We start from the raw sequence: 18,385 nt of genomic DNA, 5'->3' as shown, positions 1-18,385 counted from the left end.
TCCTCTTCTCTTAATCTAGCACCTACCTTGCCTAAGATTGTTGAGAATCCTTATCTTCATCCTTCTCATGACGAGGATGACTCTTCAACACAAGTGTCTAATGAACAAAGTGTCTAATTAACAATTAGGGAAGATTGACTAGAAATAGGAAGATCTTCAAAAATTTATGAGTCAAGAGCACTTGGCTAGAGAGGTTATCCCCTTGATTGAAAGTTTGAGTTTGATTCAAAATGATGAACATGGTGTGGACATTCTATGTGGTATAGCTTAGATAGTTGATGATAACATTATAAATTGGCTAGTTGCATAGAAGTTCTTGAACATTCCACTCCTCCAACCCAAGTTGAGATATCCATGCCTATTCCTACATCTATAGCCAATATTCCTATATACACATCTTCCATCATGATTAAGACTACACAAAATGGTAATTTTATCCATGTTAGTAGTGGGGGGAATCTTATCAATCAATATGCTTATATTTTGGACCTTCAACCAATCTCCCTTTTATTTCTCAAAACATGCATCATCCATCTCCTCTACCTACCTACCACAATGTTCCACCTAGTTATCATGTTACACCTTTGAATCCTCCATCACAATCCATTTTTTCCCAATATAATTCATCCATGGAAGCTAAAATAAACCATTTGTTGGAAAAAATTTCATCCTTACAATAACAATTGGCCAATATAACTCAACCCAAATCTACTATCCCTACATATTCCAGAAGTAGCCCACTTTTCATTGGAATCCTTTGCACTCGACTTCCACAATATATTGAGGTCCCTAATTTTGAGAAATATCATGGAATAGGTGACCCCCACACTCATGTGAAAACATTTTCCACTTTATGTAGAGAATTCTTCTATGACAATGAACTCCTTGCAAAACTATTCCCTCATTCCTTAAAAGACACATCCTTAGAATGGTTTTCTCCTTGCCTAGTTATTTAATTATAAATTTTAAACAATTGGTAGATGCAATCATTTAGAAATTTTAAAATAATATTCAACTACAAGTTACTTTGACTAATCATTTATTGCATTACAAACAAAGTTTTAAGGAAAAAGTGATTGATTTTATTGGTAGATATAAAAATTTGTATTCACAAATTGCTTAGTGTCTTATTCTTGATGTTGATATTAAAAATATTTTTCTTAATAATTTGCATAAAAATTAGAGATAAGATTTTGTTTTGTGAATACAACTCTTTCACAAAATTGTGCACATTACTCCATAATCATCATCTTTGACTCTAGTTGATAGTGTAGAAACTAAAAATTGGTAAACACTTGCATTCTTTATTTTTAACCTAATCGTGTGTATAATCTTTATTATTCACTAATCATGTCCCGCTTCACCTTTCCCATTTTTTGTCTTGTTGGCATCATTTTCTCCCCATTTAGAGTCTAGGATATCATTTTGTCCTTAATTTTATCCCCCTGATGTCATTTCAATCCCATTTCGCTATTATAATGTCGATTTGTCCCGATTAGGTCATTTTGCTTTCTTTTTTGACCCTATCGCTTCCTGATTCCCATTTTTTGTCTAGATTGTATCATTTTCTCCCAATTCCTATTTTATAGCATCATTTTGACCTCTTCTCCTACTCCATGGCATTGCATGCATCCCATTTCCATTTGGTGACCCTCTTTGACCCGATTTACCTAGTTTGACCTAATTTTCCAATTTTTGCTCAATTCTTCCCTTTTTATGTTTGAGCCCTCCCAATTCTCCCCAATTTCACCCAATTTGAGTAAATTTGACTTAACTTTGAACCTAATTAAGGTCTCTAGATTTGTTAGTTTGACTAATTTTCTCTTTTAGATTTAATTAATTATTAATTAATTGAACCCCTTTTTACTAATTTTCCCTAATCATTTAATCTTTCATCATTAATAATCTCCTTTTAATATTAATTAAATAATTTATATTATTTAATTGATTTCGAATCCACACTTTAATTAAATGATTTGAATTATTTAATTAAATGTTCAATTTCTATCTTATATAATTGAGTAATTTATTTAAATTATTTGGTTAGATAATTATGTCATCATAATTTATTATTTATCCTAATTTCTAATCTACTAATTTTCAAAACTGGAAAAAAATATGTTATTTGTTTTATGCAATTTCCCCAAATCCTACTAATTTTTTAAAATGGAAAACTAATATCCCATTTGATTTTTGAAAATCTATCTTTTTTAAAATATCTCATATAATTTAATTTTAAATTTGAAAAAGAGGTATGCATCTTTGAAAATCTTCTTTTTGCTTTTTCTATACTTTTTCTTCATCATCTTCATCCTTTCTCGAATGGCAACTCTATCGTGCACTCAATCAAGTCCATCCATCTAACCGAAGATCTTTTCAATCTCATCCATTTGTCTAGTCTTGAGTTTTATATAAATTGGGGTCTCTTTCATCATTCGAATCATCTACTTTTAGCATTGTCATTATATCCAATTAGCCATCTAAATTTCATGCATTTTTTACACTATCAAATTATCAATCTACTTTTAGCATTGTTATTCAGTCCAATTAGCGATCTACTTTTAGCATTATCATTCTATCCAATTAGCCATCTAACTTTCAATAATTCTCATTCTATCGAATTGTCTATCAATAATCTAATTTTCATGCATTGTTATTCTGTCCAATAATCTAGCGATCATCTCGATTCATTTAGTCATCTCTAATTAATTAACATCATCATTTTGTCAAGGAATCATGTTCCTAGTAAATCTCGCATATCATATCCTTGATTTCATTTTGTATTTGCACTTGCACGATGAGAGAAAGATTTCAAAATTAGAGATGAAAGGAGAAACAATGAAGTTTAGCCGAAGAAGCACGCAAGAATGGTTTGCATCATGAAGTTTGTTTCAATTATTTTGTTGGTTAGATTAGGATAGATTAGTGTGATTGATTAAGTTTTCATGATTAACTTAGTTAGATCAATTTCATGCTTTTGTTTCCTCATTTAACCCAAATTTTCTCGATCTACAGATAGGAATGAAGATGCTCATCAAATGTTTCAAAACATTAAGAAAGAAACAAAAACTTCATTAAGATCAATAGCAACAATTCTTCCAACCATATTCATATCCAAGTTCTAGCTTGAACAAACCCTATTGTAGCTCACTTTTCTTCTAAATTCAAGTATCACAACTTCACACCCCTTTCGGAGTCCTTGCATAGCATCATACTTTAATTGATTAATAATAATTTGATGAAGATTCCCCCTATTTGTCCTATAGATACAGGTCCAAACCTTTTCCATCTTCCTTTGACTCAAAATCCTTTTGTTATAACCATCATCAACCCAAGCATGAAAAACAGAAATGTATATGTCTAAAGCATGAAATCCAAGACGTCATTGATTCTAATTATATAGTGGTGGATGGTTTGGATGATAAAGGTAATAAATCTATAGAACCTCCTAATAAAAACTTGCAAACCTTTACCACCTTTTCCTTCTCATTCTACCAATGTTGTTGAGCATAATAAAGATAATGTCTATATATATATTAATGATATATCTAATAAATCCAAAAATATTGTGAACCTAATAGACCAAGAGAAACCTAAGCCTAATGAGCCTAACATTACCTTTACCTTAAAAGATAAACTTTCATGAAGAGTTCTTATTGATCTAGTATGCATGGTGAATATTATTACAGAAGAACATCTTTACACAACAATTACATACAGACACATGAAAAATATGAAGTCTTGATTAAGGTGCATGATAGTTTCACTTGTCCTAACATAGGGTCCATCACCCTTCTTGTATAAGTTGTCTCTAAGTGCTTAGATGTTACTTTTTCCATTATCCCTACCTTGGACTGATTTCATGTGAATTTGGATCATCCTTGGCTGACATCCATGAAGGAAATCCCTTGTACCATTCATAGGTGTTTGAAGTTCCCTCACAATGGGAAAGTTATAACAATCTATGATAGTCTTTTTCACCTCTTAGCTAATCATGGAAGCTTTACCCTTGATTTGTTTTTTCCTCAAAAAGCTGAACCATACCTCATATTCCTTTCCTATAATAAGTATAAAGCCAATAGGATCACTTCCTTAGATAATATTTTAGGGTATGCTTTGATTGCTCCCCTTAAGGATCCTTCATCATCTATGGATATAGAAGTAGCACATCCTACTCTACATCCTAGACCTTGGGACTCCTTCCTACTCCTCCTATTCCTCCTATATATGTTCTAGTTGCACCGTCCAAATCTTATAAAGGACAAAGAGAAAAATGGCTAACATCTTTTGTCTCTCAAACTAGTATGGTTCATTTCATTCCTAGAACAAAGGAATAAATGGAATCAATTTTGAGTGATAGTCAACCTTCTCCCACACAAGCTTCAAGTCATAACCAACAAAATCATAGTGTGAGATAAATTTAACAAAAATGCCATGCCAACGATCATGAGATTGCATCTAAATTTTATTCTTCTCCTAAGCAATCAAATATTTATTTAATCTCATATTCCTAGTTTTCACCCAATCCTATAGAGGAGCCCTACCTTGACCAACCTCACCAAAGGATGAATTTGTTGATTCAAAATGGTTCTTCTTCTTCTTCTTCTCCTCGCATCAAACCTCCTATTGTGATCAATTTAGTTGATTATTTTGATGATATAGTTGAGGATGTTAACAATGCTAATGATGATCTATCTTCCATATTTTTCAGAAGTTTTCACTTCAGGTCCTAATGACATTGTAATCCATCAATAGAGAATGGTCCATGTTTGACACTAGAGATAGTTCCATCTACCATACTAGTTGTAGCTCCATAACTGAACCTTTCCACTAACATTACCATGCAAGAAAATCCTCTCAAAATGACCACAATTAACACTATTAAAATAATATAACAATTAAAAGGTTGATAGACCTATACAAAATATATCCATGTGATTAATATAGGAGTGGTAAACAACCATACACAAACTAATAACTTTCTATTAGAAACAATTGGTTGGAAATCACTCTTCACCATAGTTAGGAATCCTTGCAAAACCACTTGTGTGCATAAAATTAAAGTATGGGGTGGTTGTTTAACCATTGTTAAAAATTATTAGGATTGGAAATTAATTACATTATTGTCTTTAGAGTGTCTTTGTTGCTATATAAGGATAACATATTATCATGATTCAACTACCTCATGCTTTGTTTGACATCAATCATTCCATATCGCTCATGATATGTTACCCTATCGTACAATAGAATTTCTACGTGGAACATTTCAATGAAAATATTATGCCTCCTCAACTCATGATGATATCTTCTACTAAGTGGTAGCCTTAGAAAATCAACTTTCATGTATTATGGGTCCAAGGTAGATCAAGTATAGTCATTAAGAGTTGACCCGCCTTTGAATTTAGTATTGTGAATGTTATTAATTGAAACTCCATGTAGAATTCCTTGTTTATCATGTGTCATCCAAAATGACAGACTACTCATCTACTTGTGTAATGGTCAAAATCTGGGCTTTCTCATTCTTCATGAATCCTCCAATTTTCTTTTAGTCCAAAACCACAACATCATACCAAGACTAGTCACAAAATATTGAACATCAAATTGACATATTTCTTTCTTACCTTCATCTAGTATCAAACTTCTTAAGATGTCTATCTTCATTTGGTCTTTGTGTGTAGTGAAGTGATAACTTCGTCGATTTGTGTTTGCTTTTCTCCAATGTCCATGCTGGCATCTCCTAGATATATCATGTACAAATCAAAATCCTCCTTTTCATGATCAAAATAACTCATCAATAAGATCATTCATCTTGGATCAAAGGAATGAGATGAATTTTCCTAATCAACTTTTATGTAGCGAGGGTGTACCATCATGGAGTTTTCTTACCTTATATTAACCATTTTTGACAAGGTAAAAGAAATGGAAATTGTGTGGCCCATTTTGGAAAACTCTCCAACATGTAGATATTCATCAAGTATCCCATGAACCTCACACTTTCTCATGATCAATTTTAACAACTATTTTATCATGTAGGAATGAAGAATATCGTATTGATGGTGAGAGTAGAAGGATGTAAAGATAAGTATAGACTTTGAAATATGATGTAACATTAAAAAATGTAGGCATTAAAACCATAACATACTAAGAAACCTTAAAAATAAGGTTGGGATTTGTTGAATGAAATAATTTTACCAAAACCAAAAAGGGAACTAGTTAACATTTTCATATGATTAACCTAGGCTAATTAAATAAATATAATTAGATAAGAATAATCAACTTATATTAACTAAATACAGTGATAGTAAGTTGAGAATTAGTAAATTGAGTGATGTTCTTGTTGGAATCAAGGAACACTAAGAAGGGGGGTGAATCAGTGTTTTTCAACCTTTGATATTATTAACTTGTTCCTTTAACCATTTAATAATTTTAATCAAAAGAAAGATGCAAGAACATAAAATGAACAACCACAACACCATAACATAGGGATTTTATACGTGGAAATCATGTTAGGGTAAAAACCATGGTGGGGATGAACCCACAAGATGAGTATACTCAAATAGGAGTTTTACAATGGGAATGCACATGCATTCAGACACACTACCTAGAGCTCACTACTCAAACAAAGAAGGCTTACTGCCTATGAAACAGTTATAATAGAATACCGAAGTCTTTGAACTAAAGAGTAGGATCTAAAAATGCTTGATAATAGTTCCAGTTAAGCACAATAAGCACACTTATCTCATTCTGCTTTGTTTTACTATTTTGTCACAAATCCGAACCATAAATCTATGTCTTGTACACATGAAACTGTGCACAATTGATCACACAACCTATTACATATCCAAAATGATCAATTACATCGATCTAATATATTTGCAACATGAAATCATATACATCGCTAGTCGGCTCATCAAGACTTAACACATTATTGAAATGTATAGACCTTGTCGGCTGAATTCAAACTCCAATAAAAAATTGTTCACGTGCTTCCCAAATGTTGTCCAAAGTTCCTATAACACAAATCAATTACCAAAATTGCTCCATCAATTCCGCACAGTGATCAACTACACAAGTCGACTTGATACTCACTAGCAAACCAAAAAATGATATTCATAGGCTTCTAACTTGCATACCAATTATCACCGAAGATCAAAACTATGGAATAAGGGTAGTACAGACATCTAACTACCTTCCTTTAGATCTCAAACACAAATAAGTAACCAAAAAATAAATACCAACTATGGAGGCGGAAAAAGCAAGACCAGGTGACTAGGACCTAATCCCACTTTAGCCAACACATTGGGAATACAAAAGAGCCTAGGGAGATATCTCACTTTGGCTACTTCTTATGAGAAAGAGAGATCCAAGGATTATCTCTTAGGGTTTCTATTCCTCTTGTTGTATGTGATGAGAAAACTTAGGGTTTGAATGATCCATTAGACTAGGAGATGAACAATGAAGCATATATGAACTGAAATTGAACAAACTTGCAGATCTGAAACTGAGATACTGAGAGAAGAGAAGGGGGAGGAATTTGGATGTGTACCTAATTCTGAAAACTGAGCCAAAATGACCAGGACCAAGGTGCCACGCCACTGTCCCTGAGAACCTGACAGAAAACTGCAACTGAGAGGACGAAATTCTGAGACCCTGAGCCTGTACCTTGTCAAAAATCATTGATTTTGAGGGGAACCATGGGGCCATTCCATTGTCCTAGGAAGGACTAGGGCACCATGACCTTGTCCTTGATAGTTTTGAGCAATTATGGGTTGTACTTGTGCCTTTTTCTGATCTTAAAGTCCTCCGGGGTACCTATTTCTGCACCTACAATTGAAAAACAAGGGGGTTTGGATGGCTATAGGGCTTTGACTCAATCAAATCCCTGTTGGTGATTTCCACCTTCACAAATAGATGATTTATATAGTAAAATAGTGTGTGCAGGTATCTTGTGTGTGTGCGCGCAAGACCCTAAAATGAAAGCAAACAATCTAGAGCAAGCCTAAAGAGTAAACCTTGATTGCTTATAAGTGACAAAGTAAAAGCTCTAAATCAATGATGCAAAGTGATCTAAAGCATGAATGTAAATATGTAAATTTATGTAATGAAGCTCATGCAAAGACATGAAAATAACATGAAATCATACCCAACCCCTAAGGGAGGGGTACAAGCCAATTGTCAGTCGGTGATCTCCTATTATTCTTCAATGTCTTCAAGGCTACTAATTGATGATGAATGCTTGATGAAATGTTGTTGAATGTTGTTGAAGACTCCACATAAACTTCTCTTTCACAGCATACAAGGCTCCTTGTGCTCCCAAAACCTACTCTTAGATTCTTAGATAGATAGACCCCTTCAAATGAAGAAAGAGAACTCTTATGTATGAAACCCTAGATCTTAATTTTGACTTAATTCCATCTTTAGGCCAACCTAGGATTTGATTTTCTCACCAAAATTTTGGGGTTAAGCATTATAATATCATAGAATTATGCTCCCAAAATTTCGAGAAAAAAGTCGAGGACCATGTGCACTTTGCACATGGTCCAACCAACTTTTCACCAAATTTTCAGGGCCGTTAGATATGATGATACTAGAGCAAACCCCGAAGTTACAACTGATTTTGAGGTGTTTTGATATGTGAAATCGGGCCTTAAAGGTCGAAATAGGGCATAATTAGAGTTTATGATTAAACGATTTATTGGAGGAATAAAATAAAAGGGGCACACTTACGGCAAATGGCCCAATTTTATGATGTATGAAATTATGAAATAGGAATTTAGATTTAATTAAATGCTTAAAGGGAAATTACAATGCAAGATGCAAACACACTAAGGCGGGTGCTAAGCTAAGTGTGGAATTGTACCACCCTAGCAAGGGTGTACAATTTACGACACTACACCAACCAAAATACTGAACTCTGTCAAATGCTCTGTTGTAGCTTTCCGGACTTAACCAAATCACCAATCTAACTTTCGGTATAAGGGTGGCTGTAATAAGTTGAATCCCACTTTTGGGCAAAAAGTGAAAGTGTTTTCCCTATTTTTCAAATTTTCTGTTGATTGATGTCAAAATTTGAGGCACTTAGAGATTGAATCTGAAAAAACTATAGTAAAAGAAAATGTAGTGCTCAGAGTTTAATTTTCAAATATGTAATTTATTTCAATACCCACATGCTAGAAATTTCTTTTTGGTAGGCATGTTTAAAAACCATTTTTTCAAAATGCTTGTTTTAGGACCATACCACACATGTGTACGACCACCATATTTTGACGTAAATAAATGAATTTTTGCAAATCCTTCTAGGAAAAGATACCTAAGACACCAAATATTGATGAGAATATTTTTTCTTATTTTTTTATTGAATATATTTTTTTTATTAATTTTTAATTGACTATAAAGTACATTTTCAAAACATCTGGTGTACGACCACCATAATTTGATGAAAATTTCATATTTTTTATTTTTTAATCTTCAAAAGAATTGTATGTAGATTGATGTCATATAATTTATTTTCCAAAAAACCTAAAAAGCAAAAAAATTATTAAAGTTTTACTGAACCTCACTATTTTACATTCAGGTACCACTTTTGATTAATAAATAATACAAAAATAGTAAAAAAATCATATCACTATGAAAGTTACATTTTTTAAATCAAAAAAGTCAGAACTCTAATGGGTTTTTGTTTCATCAAAAAATACGATCAGGAAGACCTTCAAAAAATTACGGCAAGGCAGAAATGTGGTATTCCAGTGCCTAAGCCATATTTTGGAGGTCCAAGCATAGGCTTGGTCCCACCAAGCCTAACCCGAAGCCAAAATTGAGGCATAGGTGTGTTTCCCGCTCCATCTTTTATGAAACGGGCACCCGTTATTTAAAATTCAAAAAATGGGCACCAGTTTTGAAATTTGTAGTATTTTAAGAAACGTGTGCCCGTTTTTAGAAGCGTGTAATCGTTTTTAGAAATGGGTACCCATTTTTAGAAATGTGTGCCCGTTTCTAAAAATCGTGCACCCGTTTCTCTACGGTGGTCTGATCCTAAACGGGCACTCATTTTTCAAAATGTGCACCCATTTTATTTTTATGGGTCGGGGACCCGAAGCTAAACGGGTGTCCATTTCTTAAAAATCGGGCACTCGTTTCTAGTGGCAAACTTTTATGCTCCCAGACTTCCGCGGAATTGGGACCCAACTTCTTGCACCCACCCATAAGCAAATCATGCAATGCGGATGGGATCACTAACTTGGGTTGCCATCAATGACAACACCTGACTAGTTGTGCAGCGTCTCTTGCCAACATTTCTTTAGAAATTGAATGCAAGGAATGATGATGCTTAGCACTTCACTCAAAGAATGAAGAAAATGGAGAAGACTCTAGAATTTTTTGGATGTTAGACCCTAAAATAATTCTAGTTCTCTGTTAGTGAGATATCTAGAAGTTTAGAAACTAGGTTTTTTATCTATCAAAGGAAATTCCCATAGCTATGGGATAAATTTGAGGTAGAAAATTTCTTCTTGAGCTCTAGATTCATCCTAGAAAATAGTGGTGTTCTACTCTAATACTTCACTTGAGAGTGGCCTACTCTTCTTTTCCTATTTTTTTTGTGGATTTGGTAGTAATTAAAAATACCTTAATCTGGCTAATTATAAGTCAAAGTGAGGTAAAATTTCCTAAATCAACCTCCAAATTTGAACAAAGTTGAAACAATAGGAAAGCACCTAATTATGTTAATTATTTACTCTTTATTGCACCAAATAAAAATGTGTTGCTATTGATTACTTCAATACTATACAACAATATACTTTTAAATATTTTGACTCGATGATTAGAATGAATGCATTGAATATTTTTAAAATAACAACAGATAACATCAAATTGAGTACAAAATTTGTTTTCAATTAGATTAGGGTACACAAGTGAATGAGGCTAGTCCACTATAATTGAATTTTGAATAGTAAACCGGAAGGAGACAAGTTCACAATTGCAAGGTCACCCCTACCACTATGAAATTTTCTTAGAATGGGGTAGTAGTCAAGTCTAGGTTGTAAATTGCTAAATGAAGGTAGGTAAATAGAAAGGTGTAATAAAAAAGTGGATTAAAAAAATGTGTAAGAGTGTGTACATCAATGGATAGGTTAGGGATAACTCTATAGGATATGTGTATATAAAGGGATAAAAATTCTAGGAGAACTAACCCAACTTCAAATAAGATTGTATCATTTGTCATTATATACATGTATTAAGACATTTCTTTAAAATAAATTCAAAATGTAGACACTAAAATCTGACTTATGCTAATTTTGTCCTATCACTTCTATCTCAATGCATAACAAGATCTATTCATTAAAAAAATGCATCCTACATTAATTAATCCATAAAATAACTCTTAATCCACTTTATAAAATTTAAATAAATCTTTTCCTCAAAAATATCCAAAATAATAATCATTTAAATCTATTATCTACAATAAAATTAATAAAAAATATGTTAAAATAAACAAATCAGTCAAGTTATTTAACTCATGGATCAAAATAGTTCATAAATCTTCAAAAGGAAAATAAATCTATTAAACCAATACATTAGCTAATTATCTAATAAATCAAATAATTAACTCATTGATCAAAATAGTCAATAAATCTTGAAAGAAAAAATCAATTAACTAAATCAATAAATGAGATAATTAGTTAATAAATCTTTTTAAAAAAAAATCAATTAACTACTTGAACAAAATAAATAAATAAATCCATTAAATCAATAAACCAATTAATTAAATAACAATAGCTGCTACCTATCTTCATCTACTCCACTTAGACTGAATTCTAGCTCATTTGTCATCTTCTTACAATTAAGAATGAATCCTTTCTTTTGAATAATCATGATCCCAATTTGAACTCAAAGATAGTATCAAATCAAGAATATGTCAACATAATATTCTATTAAAAATTTACATAAATATTAAGATAATAAGTCTTAATAATGTTTCAATTTTCTTATATTTTTTAATTTATTAATTTAATGAGAAGTAACATCAATGTACCAATTTTTTTTAAATAATGAATGTGGAAAATATATTGCTGACTCATTAAATCTCCAAGATTGGATTCCGTATCCAGCATTGACCCCATAGCAAGGGTCTGTTTCAACGAGGTTCTCTATGATAAAATGAGCCTAGAACAAGAAATCTATATGATAAAATAGCCTTATGTGATGCCTACGTTTACTTGGCACAAACAACTTACTCCTCTGAACCTTTTCTCCTCACAGTAAACATTTCATCTACTCATTACGCCTGCAGTTTTTGTTCTTATATTTATGAACAACGAAGATTTCATGTACTTACTGAATTTTTTTCACTACAAACAACTCATCCACGTACATTAATTATACTTGAAGATCACGTTATTGACCTCCTCCTAAAAATACTAATACCTTTCTCGTGAGCTCAAAGAAATTTAGTACTCAATACACCTCATGCTTGCCTGTTATGGGTAAAAAGATGGCAACGGCCTTATTTTAGAGAAATTTCAAAAAATATTCAGCGCACAAATGAGCTGTTGGGATGTGAACGACTAGGAAGCAATCCCAATAATTCTAGAGTATCCATCTATATCACTGTTTTTAAAGGAGCCCCTAAAAAATTGGACAGGTGGTTTTAAGATACTGATAGCAAGTTGACTTGCATGTTTAAAAAAGAGTAAAAGTCACGGCTTTTCCAAAGAAAACCATATGAGTTATGGAATTATATATCTGACTTGGAAGACAGAAGTTGTAGGGAGCGTGACAACAGCCACCATGGAGTGGAATGTTAGGGTGGTTGTTGCTATGGCAGCTTGTGCAATGGTTGTTGCAGAGATTGTGAGAATCACAAGACTTGTGTGGTGGAGGCCTAGAAAGATACAGATGCATTTTCAGTCTCAGGGAATCAGAGGCCCTCCATACAAACTCTTCCTTGGAAATGCAAAGGAGATGATGAAAATGATGCAGCAGGCCAGTTCTAATCCTATGGGATACTTTTCTCATGATATTCTGCCCAGAGTTCTATCATTCTATCATCAGTGGACCAAAATCTATGGTGCAGTCTTGTTATTGTTGCTTTTTTGTCCATTGTTATTCTTGTAACAGTTTCTTTCCTTCTTTTCTAAGAAACACTGATTGTTAGAGTAGGAACCACCTCTAGGACAACACATTAGTGTGCTTGGGTTCTTAACCATAGAGCTAGTGGTCTCTTTGGGTTTACAAATATAGATTATTTCTTTAACAGTCCATGTGAATCAGAATATCGCTCTAATATTACAACTTCAATCTAGAACCTTCCATTAATATGAGAGGCGTGAACTGTTCTTTAATACATATGAGCATAGAATTATTTGTATGGGTAGGGAAACTTCTATCCAGTCTTTAACATGTACCAGTGCATAAGTTATGGTGTATAAGTTATGGTGTATGAGAGTAATTTATACATTGGTACATCCTAGGAGCTGGATGGCAACTACTGAAGGCAGACCACCTTAAATAGTCCTAGAGTAACATCTTGCTCACACAAGTGGTTCTGTAAGGGCTCATCATAGGTGAAGTAGGGCCAAAATATATCTGATGCCTGTTCAACAAACAGTTTTAAAATTTCTAATTGCGAAATCTAATGTGTTGATCCATTATTCTGAAAAAAGATTTCTTGGGGTGTGATTTTGAATTGCAGGGAGCACATTCTTGCTTTGGTTTGGACCTGTTGCAAGAATAAATATTGCAGACCCCCAGCTGGTGCAAGAGATATTCTCTGTGAGGTCTGATGATTATGAGAAAATTGAGGCCAATACTGCTCTCAAGAAATTGGAAGGTGAAGGGTTACTGAACTTGAAAGGCGAGAAATGGGCTCAGCACAGAAGAATCATCAATCCTGCTTTTCACATGGAAAATATCAAAGTAAGACACAATTTCATAGAATTTTCATCAAGGTTTTTTTTGGGCATGACTAGATCTAGGTACTAAACTGGAATAGATGTTTTCTTATCAATCCACATATATGAGCTTATATGGGTGTTAATATAATTTCCTAGTTTATTCTGATTGCAGTTTAGTTGCCTCCATGGTCAATGCCATGTTTTGATGTCTGTGAACATTAATATACTTTCACTTTATACAAGGTTTTGTTTACCTGCAATTAGATTAAATCTTCAATAAGAATTCAAGAAGATGCATGGGTTATGATTATTTATAGATAGTCCTAAAGAAGACTAAGATTTATATTTTGTATAACAGGATTTGACAATTCCTGCAATTGCTACGAGTGCAACAATCATGTTAGACAAATGGAAGAATTGGACTGAATCAGGTAGAAATGAGATAGAAGTTTCTGAGGAATTTCAGACCCTTAGTGCAGATATAATTGCAAGGGCGGCTTTTGGCAGTAGCTATGAGGAAGGAAAACGCATATTCACAATGCAGGCTGAACAAATGCTCTTTGCTGGGGAGGCTTTTAGAAAAGTCATTCTCCCTGGTTCCAGGTTAGGCCCCACAAAAGATTAAGAACTGTTTTCTGTGTTTCTCAGATTTGCCAATCTTAAAATCACGTAGTCATATTGTGTTGGGATCTTATAATATATTTATTTTGATCTAGCATGGAAATAGATGATCTTATTCTACATTACCCATTTCTTTGTATTGCTGAAGGTGGCAGCAATTTTGTTGGAATATAATATTTTTTGCTTGGAGCAGAGAACCTTAATAAATGTTATTCTTTCATTGGTTTTGTAGGTTTTTGCCAACTAAAAGGAATCTATATCAATGGAGACTAGACAAGGAAATCAAGAAGTCCTTGAGTGAGCTCATCCAAAGGCGTGAGCAAGATTTACAAGTTGGTGGTACTGGTTCTGATCTTCTAGGACTACTGATCAATGCAAAGGCTACAAGTTTTGAAGAAAAGAGAAAGAAGGAGAACAGATCTTCTCCTGTAAAAGTAGAGGACATAATGGAGGAGTGCAAGACCTTCTTCTTTGCTGGCAGACAAACCACATCAAATATGCTCACTTGGACCATAGTTCTTCTGGCTATCCATAAAGAATGGCAACACATGGCTAGAAAACAAGTCTTGGAGGTTTGTGGAGAAAATGTACCAGATAAAAATTCTGTCAACCAGCTGAGAATTGTAAGATTCATAACCTTTTTCTATTTTTTCATTGTTTTGAGAGCACTAAGTTGACCAGGCAGCTCACTTGGTATTTTTCACTTTTAAAAATATACACATATATGTGATTGATAAGCCCTTCGTTGTTTAATAGTTGTCTTAAAAAACTTTCTATGCTCTAGTTGGACATGGAAAATACCAGTAAGATGCATTTAAACATTAAACTAGAAAGATTGGAACCCATGCCTTCTTGTTGAAATCTGAAAACATTTCGAATGTTTAAAGAAAAAGGATGAAAGGAAAAAGTCTTAATCCCTTACTTTTACTTACACTGAATTGCAGCCCTTTTGAAGGGAGTAACTAAAATTACGACAGATTTGCACTCACCCATTTATCTTTGGATGTGAAAGGTGTTAATTCTATTAAAGTTATTCTACACAATTTTTTAGAAAGTTGCTAGAACTTTATCTCAGATTCAATTTCACCAAAAATAAAAAAGCTTTATTCCGATCAAAATTCACATGTCACACCTAAATGTATGTGGGGTAGCTTTTTCAAAATTTTGTTCAACGCAGTGTATCTCTTTTCAAAGTTGTACGAAGCATACACCCACCCTAATCCATGTGCAGCTGGTCTAGTGTAAAGAGCATATTAATATAAGCCCTAGTGCAAAGGCCAAATCAATCCAATCTTTAGTCTATTTGATTTTTTATAGACATTGAAAGGAAATTGCTTGTTTGCTTGTATATATTCTCAACTGTACGTTTGGACTCTATTCCAAATTCTAGTCTTTTTAATCTCTTTGTACAACGAGTAGAGAATGTTTGTTTAAATGTTTTTTTCCGTCCTTTTTGCAGGTGGACATGATTGTGAATGAATCCATGAGGCTCTACCCACCAGTAGTAGCCATGATGAGAAGAATCAAGAAGGAAGTGAAGCTAGGAAGCCTAAGACTTCCACCAGGACTAGAACTAATGATACCTATATTGGCAATCCACCATGACCCAATTCTTTGGGGAGAAGATGCCAATGAGTTCAACCCTGCAAGGTTCAGCAATGGAGTTTCAAAAGCTGCAAAACATCCCATGGCATTCATTCCATTTGGCCTAGGGCCAAGGACATGCATAGGCAAGAATTTTACCCTAATGGAAGCCAAGGTTGTACTAGCCATGATTCTACAACATTTCACCTTTGAGATTTCTCCATCCTACGTGCATGCACCAACAGTGCTATTGATGCTACACCCTCAACATGGAGCCCAGGTCATATTTCATCCATTGAATCAGTCATGATCGCCTGCACATTTTTCACCAGCCAACTTATCATATCTAATGTATAAAAAATAAAGACTGCTACAGTTTTCCATGTAAATACAAGGCTCCTTAAAAGGAGACATTTTGTCCTCAATGTTGTCTTGAAAAGTGGTGACACACGATGCAACTGGCACCATGAAACTTCAGTGGCTTCCTTGCCATTATTTGCTTAGTTGGCTACTGGTTTTTTAATCCTATATTGAAAGCAAAGTTATCTTTTGTCTACATAGCATGTTTGTTTGTGTCCTATTGCATGTGTACATGCGTGTGGGCACACATGTTCATGTCTCCGTTTTGGAGCCTGTGTAAGCACATTGTCTCACCTACTATATTGGAACTTTTTGCAAAAGGGTGGAGCATTTTGTCAACGTAAATGATGTAGATTACAGTTGTGGCCTAATTATTTTGGATATCTAGATGTGCTAAAAAGGATAACCTTCCTGAAATAATGACAACTGCATGCCAATTAAAATACAATTTACAAGATGGGTGCATTGTCATGCTTCTATTTTTAAAGAGTTTGTTGCAGTTTCCAAAATATGATTGAGAATATAACTTAATATCGAATCTTCCACGAAGATCAGATGAGCATAGGAAAACATAAACAAGTAAACCTGGAAGGCTATCTTCCCTCGCAGTGAGACGTGCAGAGTTTGAAATTGACGTGCCTCAACAAAATTTTGACTGGCCTGCCTCCTTTATTTGCAGTTTGAAAGTACTATCATGAATTCTATCTATGTATTTTATATAATGGATAAACTATTCATAAAAATCTGATAGAATAATTAGTGTCTATCTCTTTAATTTTATGAGCATTTTGAAATTCGTGCAACTGTAAGCTTTGTTACAGACGATTTTTGAAACCAGTTGTCTCTCAAAAATTATTTGATGGTTTTGGGTGACTATTAAATTTGAGTTCTGGTCTTGTGGGTAACTGGTGTCGTTTTTTCTATTTTTAAATTAAATGAGCTGAGGTAAGAATTCTCCACGCATAAGTTTTTCTAATGGAGAAGGAGTTACGATTGAGATCCCATTTGATCCAAACTCCAATTCTAAATCATCTTTTTCAAAGATCCTTTTTGGTGTGTAGGAATTCTCATCCCTAATCCTAGTTCAAGGTCCTTTCATGATGAGGTTTGACCATGTAAAATCTACTTTTTCTATTGACCAAAACTTGATTAGATGATTTTTTTAAGTTAGACTCCAAATTAAAATTTCAAAAACTATGCCCTTAATATTTTTTTCCAAGCTTTCTAAAAATGTGAACAAATCTAAAGACATCTATAAATAATAGCTATAGATTGAACTTTTGAAAAATCCTTAAAATTCTAATTACTTATTGAAAACAACTCCAAATTGATTCAAATTTGGATCGTAGGTCAATGTATACCCTTGTTTAATTTCTAGAAAATTAAGAAAAACTTTAGTATTTATAGCCTTTAGAGAAAAATTGGTGGAAAATCTCATTCTACAATGATTCCCTTAATTCCACTCTAATTAACCTCGAATCTTTATTCTACTAGCTTCAATGTGGAATTGAAACACTTTCAAATTAGGAAATAACTCACTAGTTTTATAGAGATATGTGCTTCACAATTGACCTCTTGACATATTAATGATATGTTTTCTTGTAGTAATTTATAACACTAAAATATCTGTATGTACCCTTTTGATTTTTCATGTCAAATTTTGAATAATTTACCAACTATATTTACAATTTCCTTGAAAAAAGAGGATGAAGTCATTGTAAAATTACACATCTTCATGTCTAGTGATATGAGTCCATGATAATCTTTAGTGAAATTATAATTCTTGTCACAATAGGGTAGAATGCTTCCTATTATCTAGGAGCTAGTGAAAAGATTGTAAAAGATAACATGCTTCATGAGGCTAACTTAAATTTATGTGTTCCTTTACTTTAGGGTTGCTTGATAATTAACTATATAAAACGGAAGTT

The 18,385-nt window shown here is 33.3% G+C and overlaps 1 protein-coding gene across 1 annotated transcript; it reads left to right on the top strand.

The window, feature by feature from the left end:
* The first annotated feature begins 12,706 nt into the window (after positions 1–12,706).
* LOC131048584 (cytochrome P450 734A1) lies at positions 12,707–16,655 on the top strand. Its single transcript, XM_057982584.2, has 5 exons — positions 12,707–13,066; positions 13,691–13,914; positions 14,251–14,495; positions 14,746–15,136; positions 15,973–16,655. Exons 1-5 carry the CDS (start codon positions 12,721–12,723, stop codon positions 16,405–16,407), a joined length of 1,641 nt encoding a protein of 546 aa, XP_057838567.1. The 5' UTR covers positions 12,707–12,720; the 3' UTR covers positions 16,408–16,655.
* Positions 16,656–18,385: the final 1,730 nt, after the last annotated feature.

The sequence above is a fragment of the Cryptomeria japonica genome, chromosome 7, assembly GCF_030272615.1.
Source record: "Cryptomeria japonica chromosome 7, Sugi_1.0, whole genome shotgun sequence".
In the NCBI taxonomy this organism is placed as follows: domain Eukaryota; kingdom Viridiplantae; phylum Streptophyta; class Pinopsida; order Cupressales; family Cupressaceae; genus Cryptomeria; species Cryptomeria japonica.
This window is presented reverse-complemented; position numbering and strand designations above follow the sequence as displayed.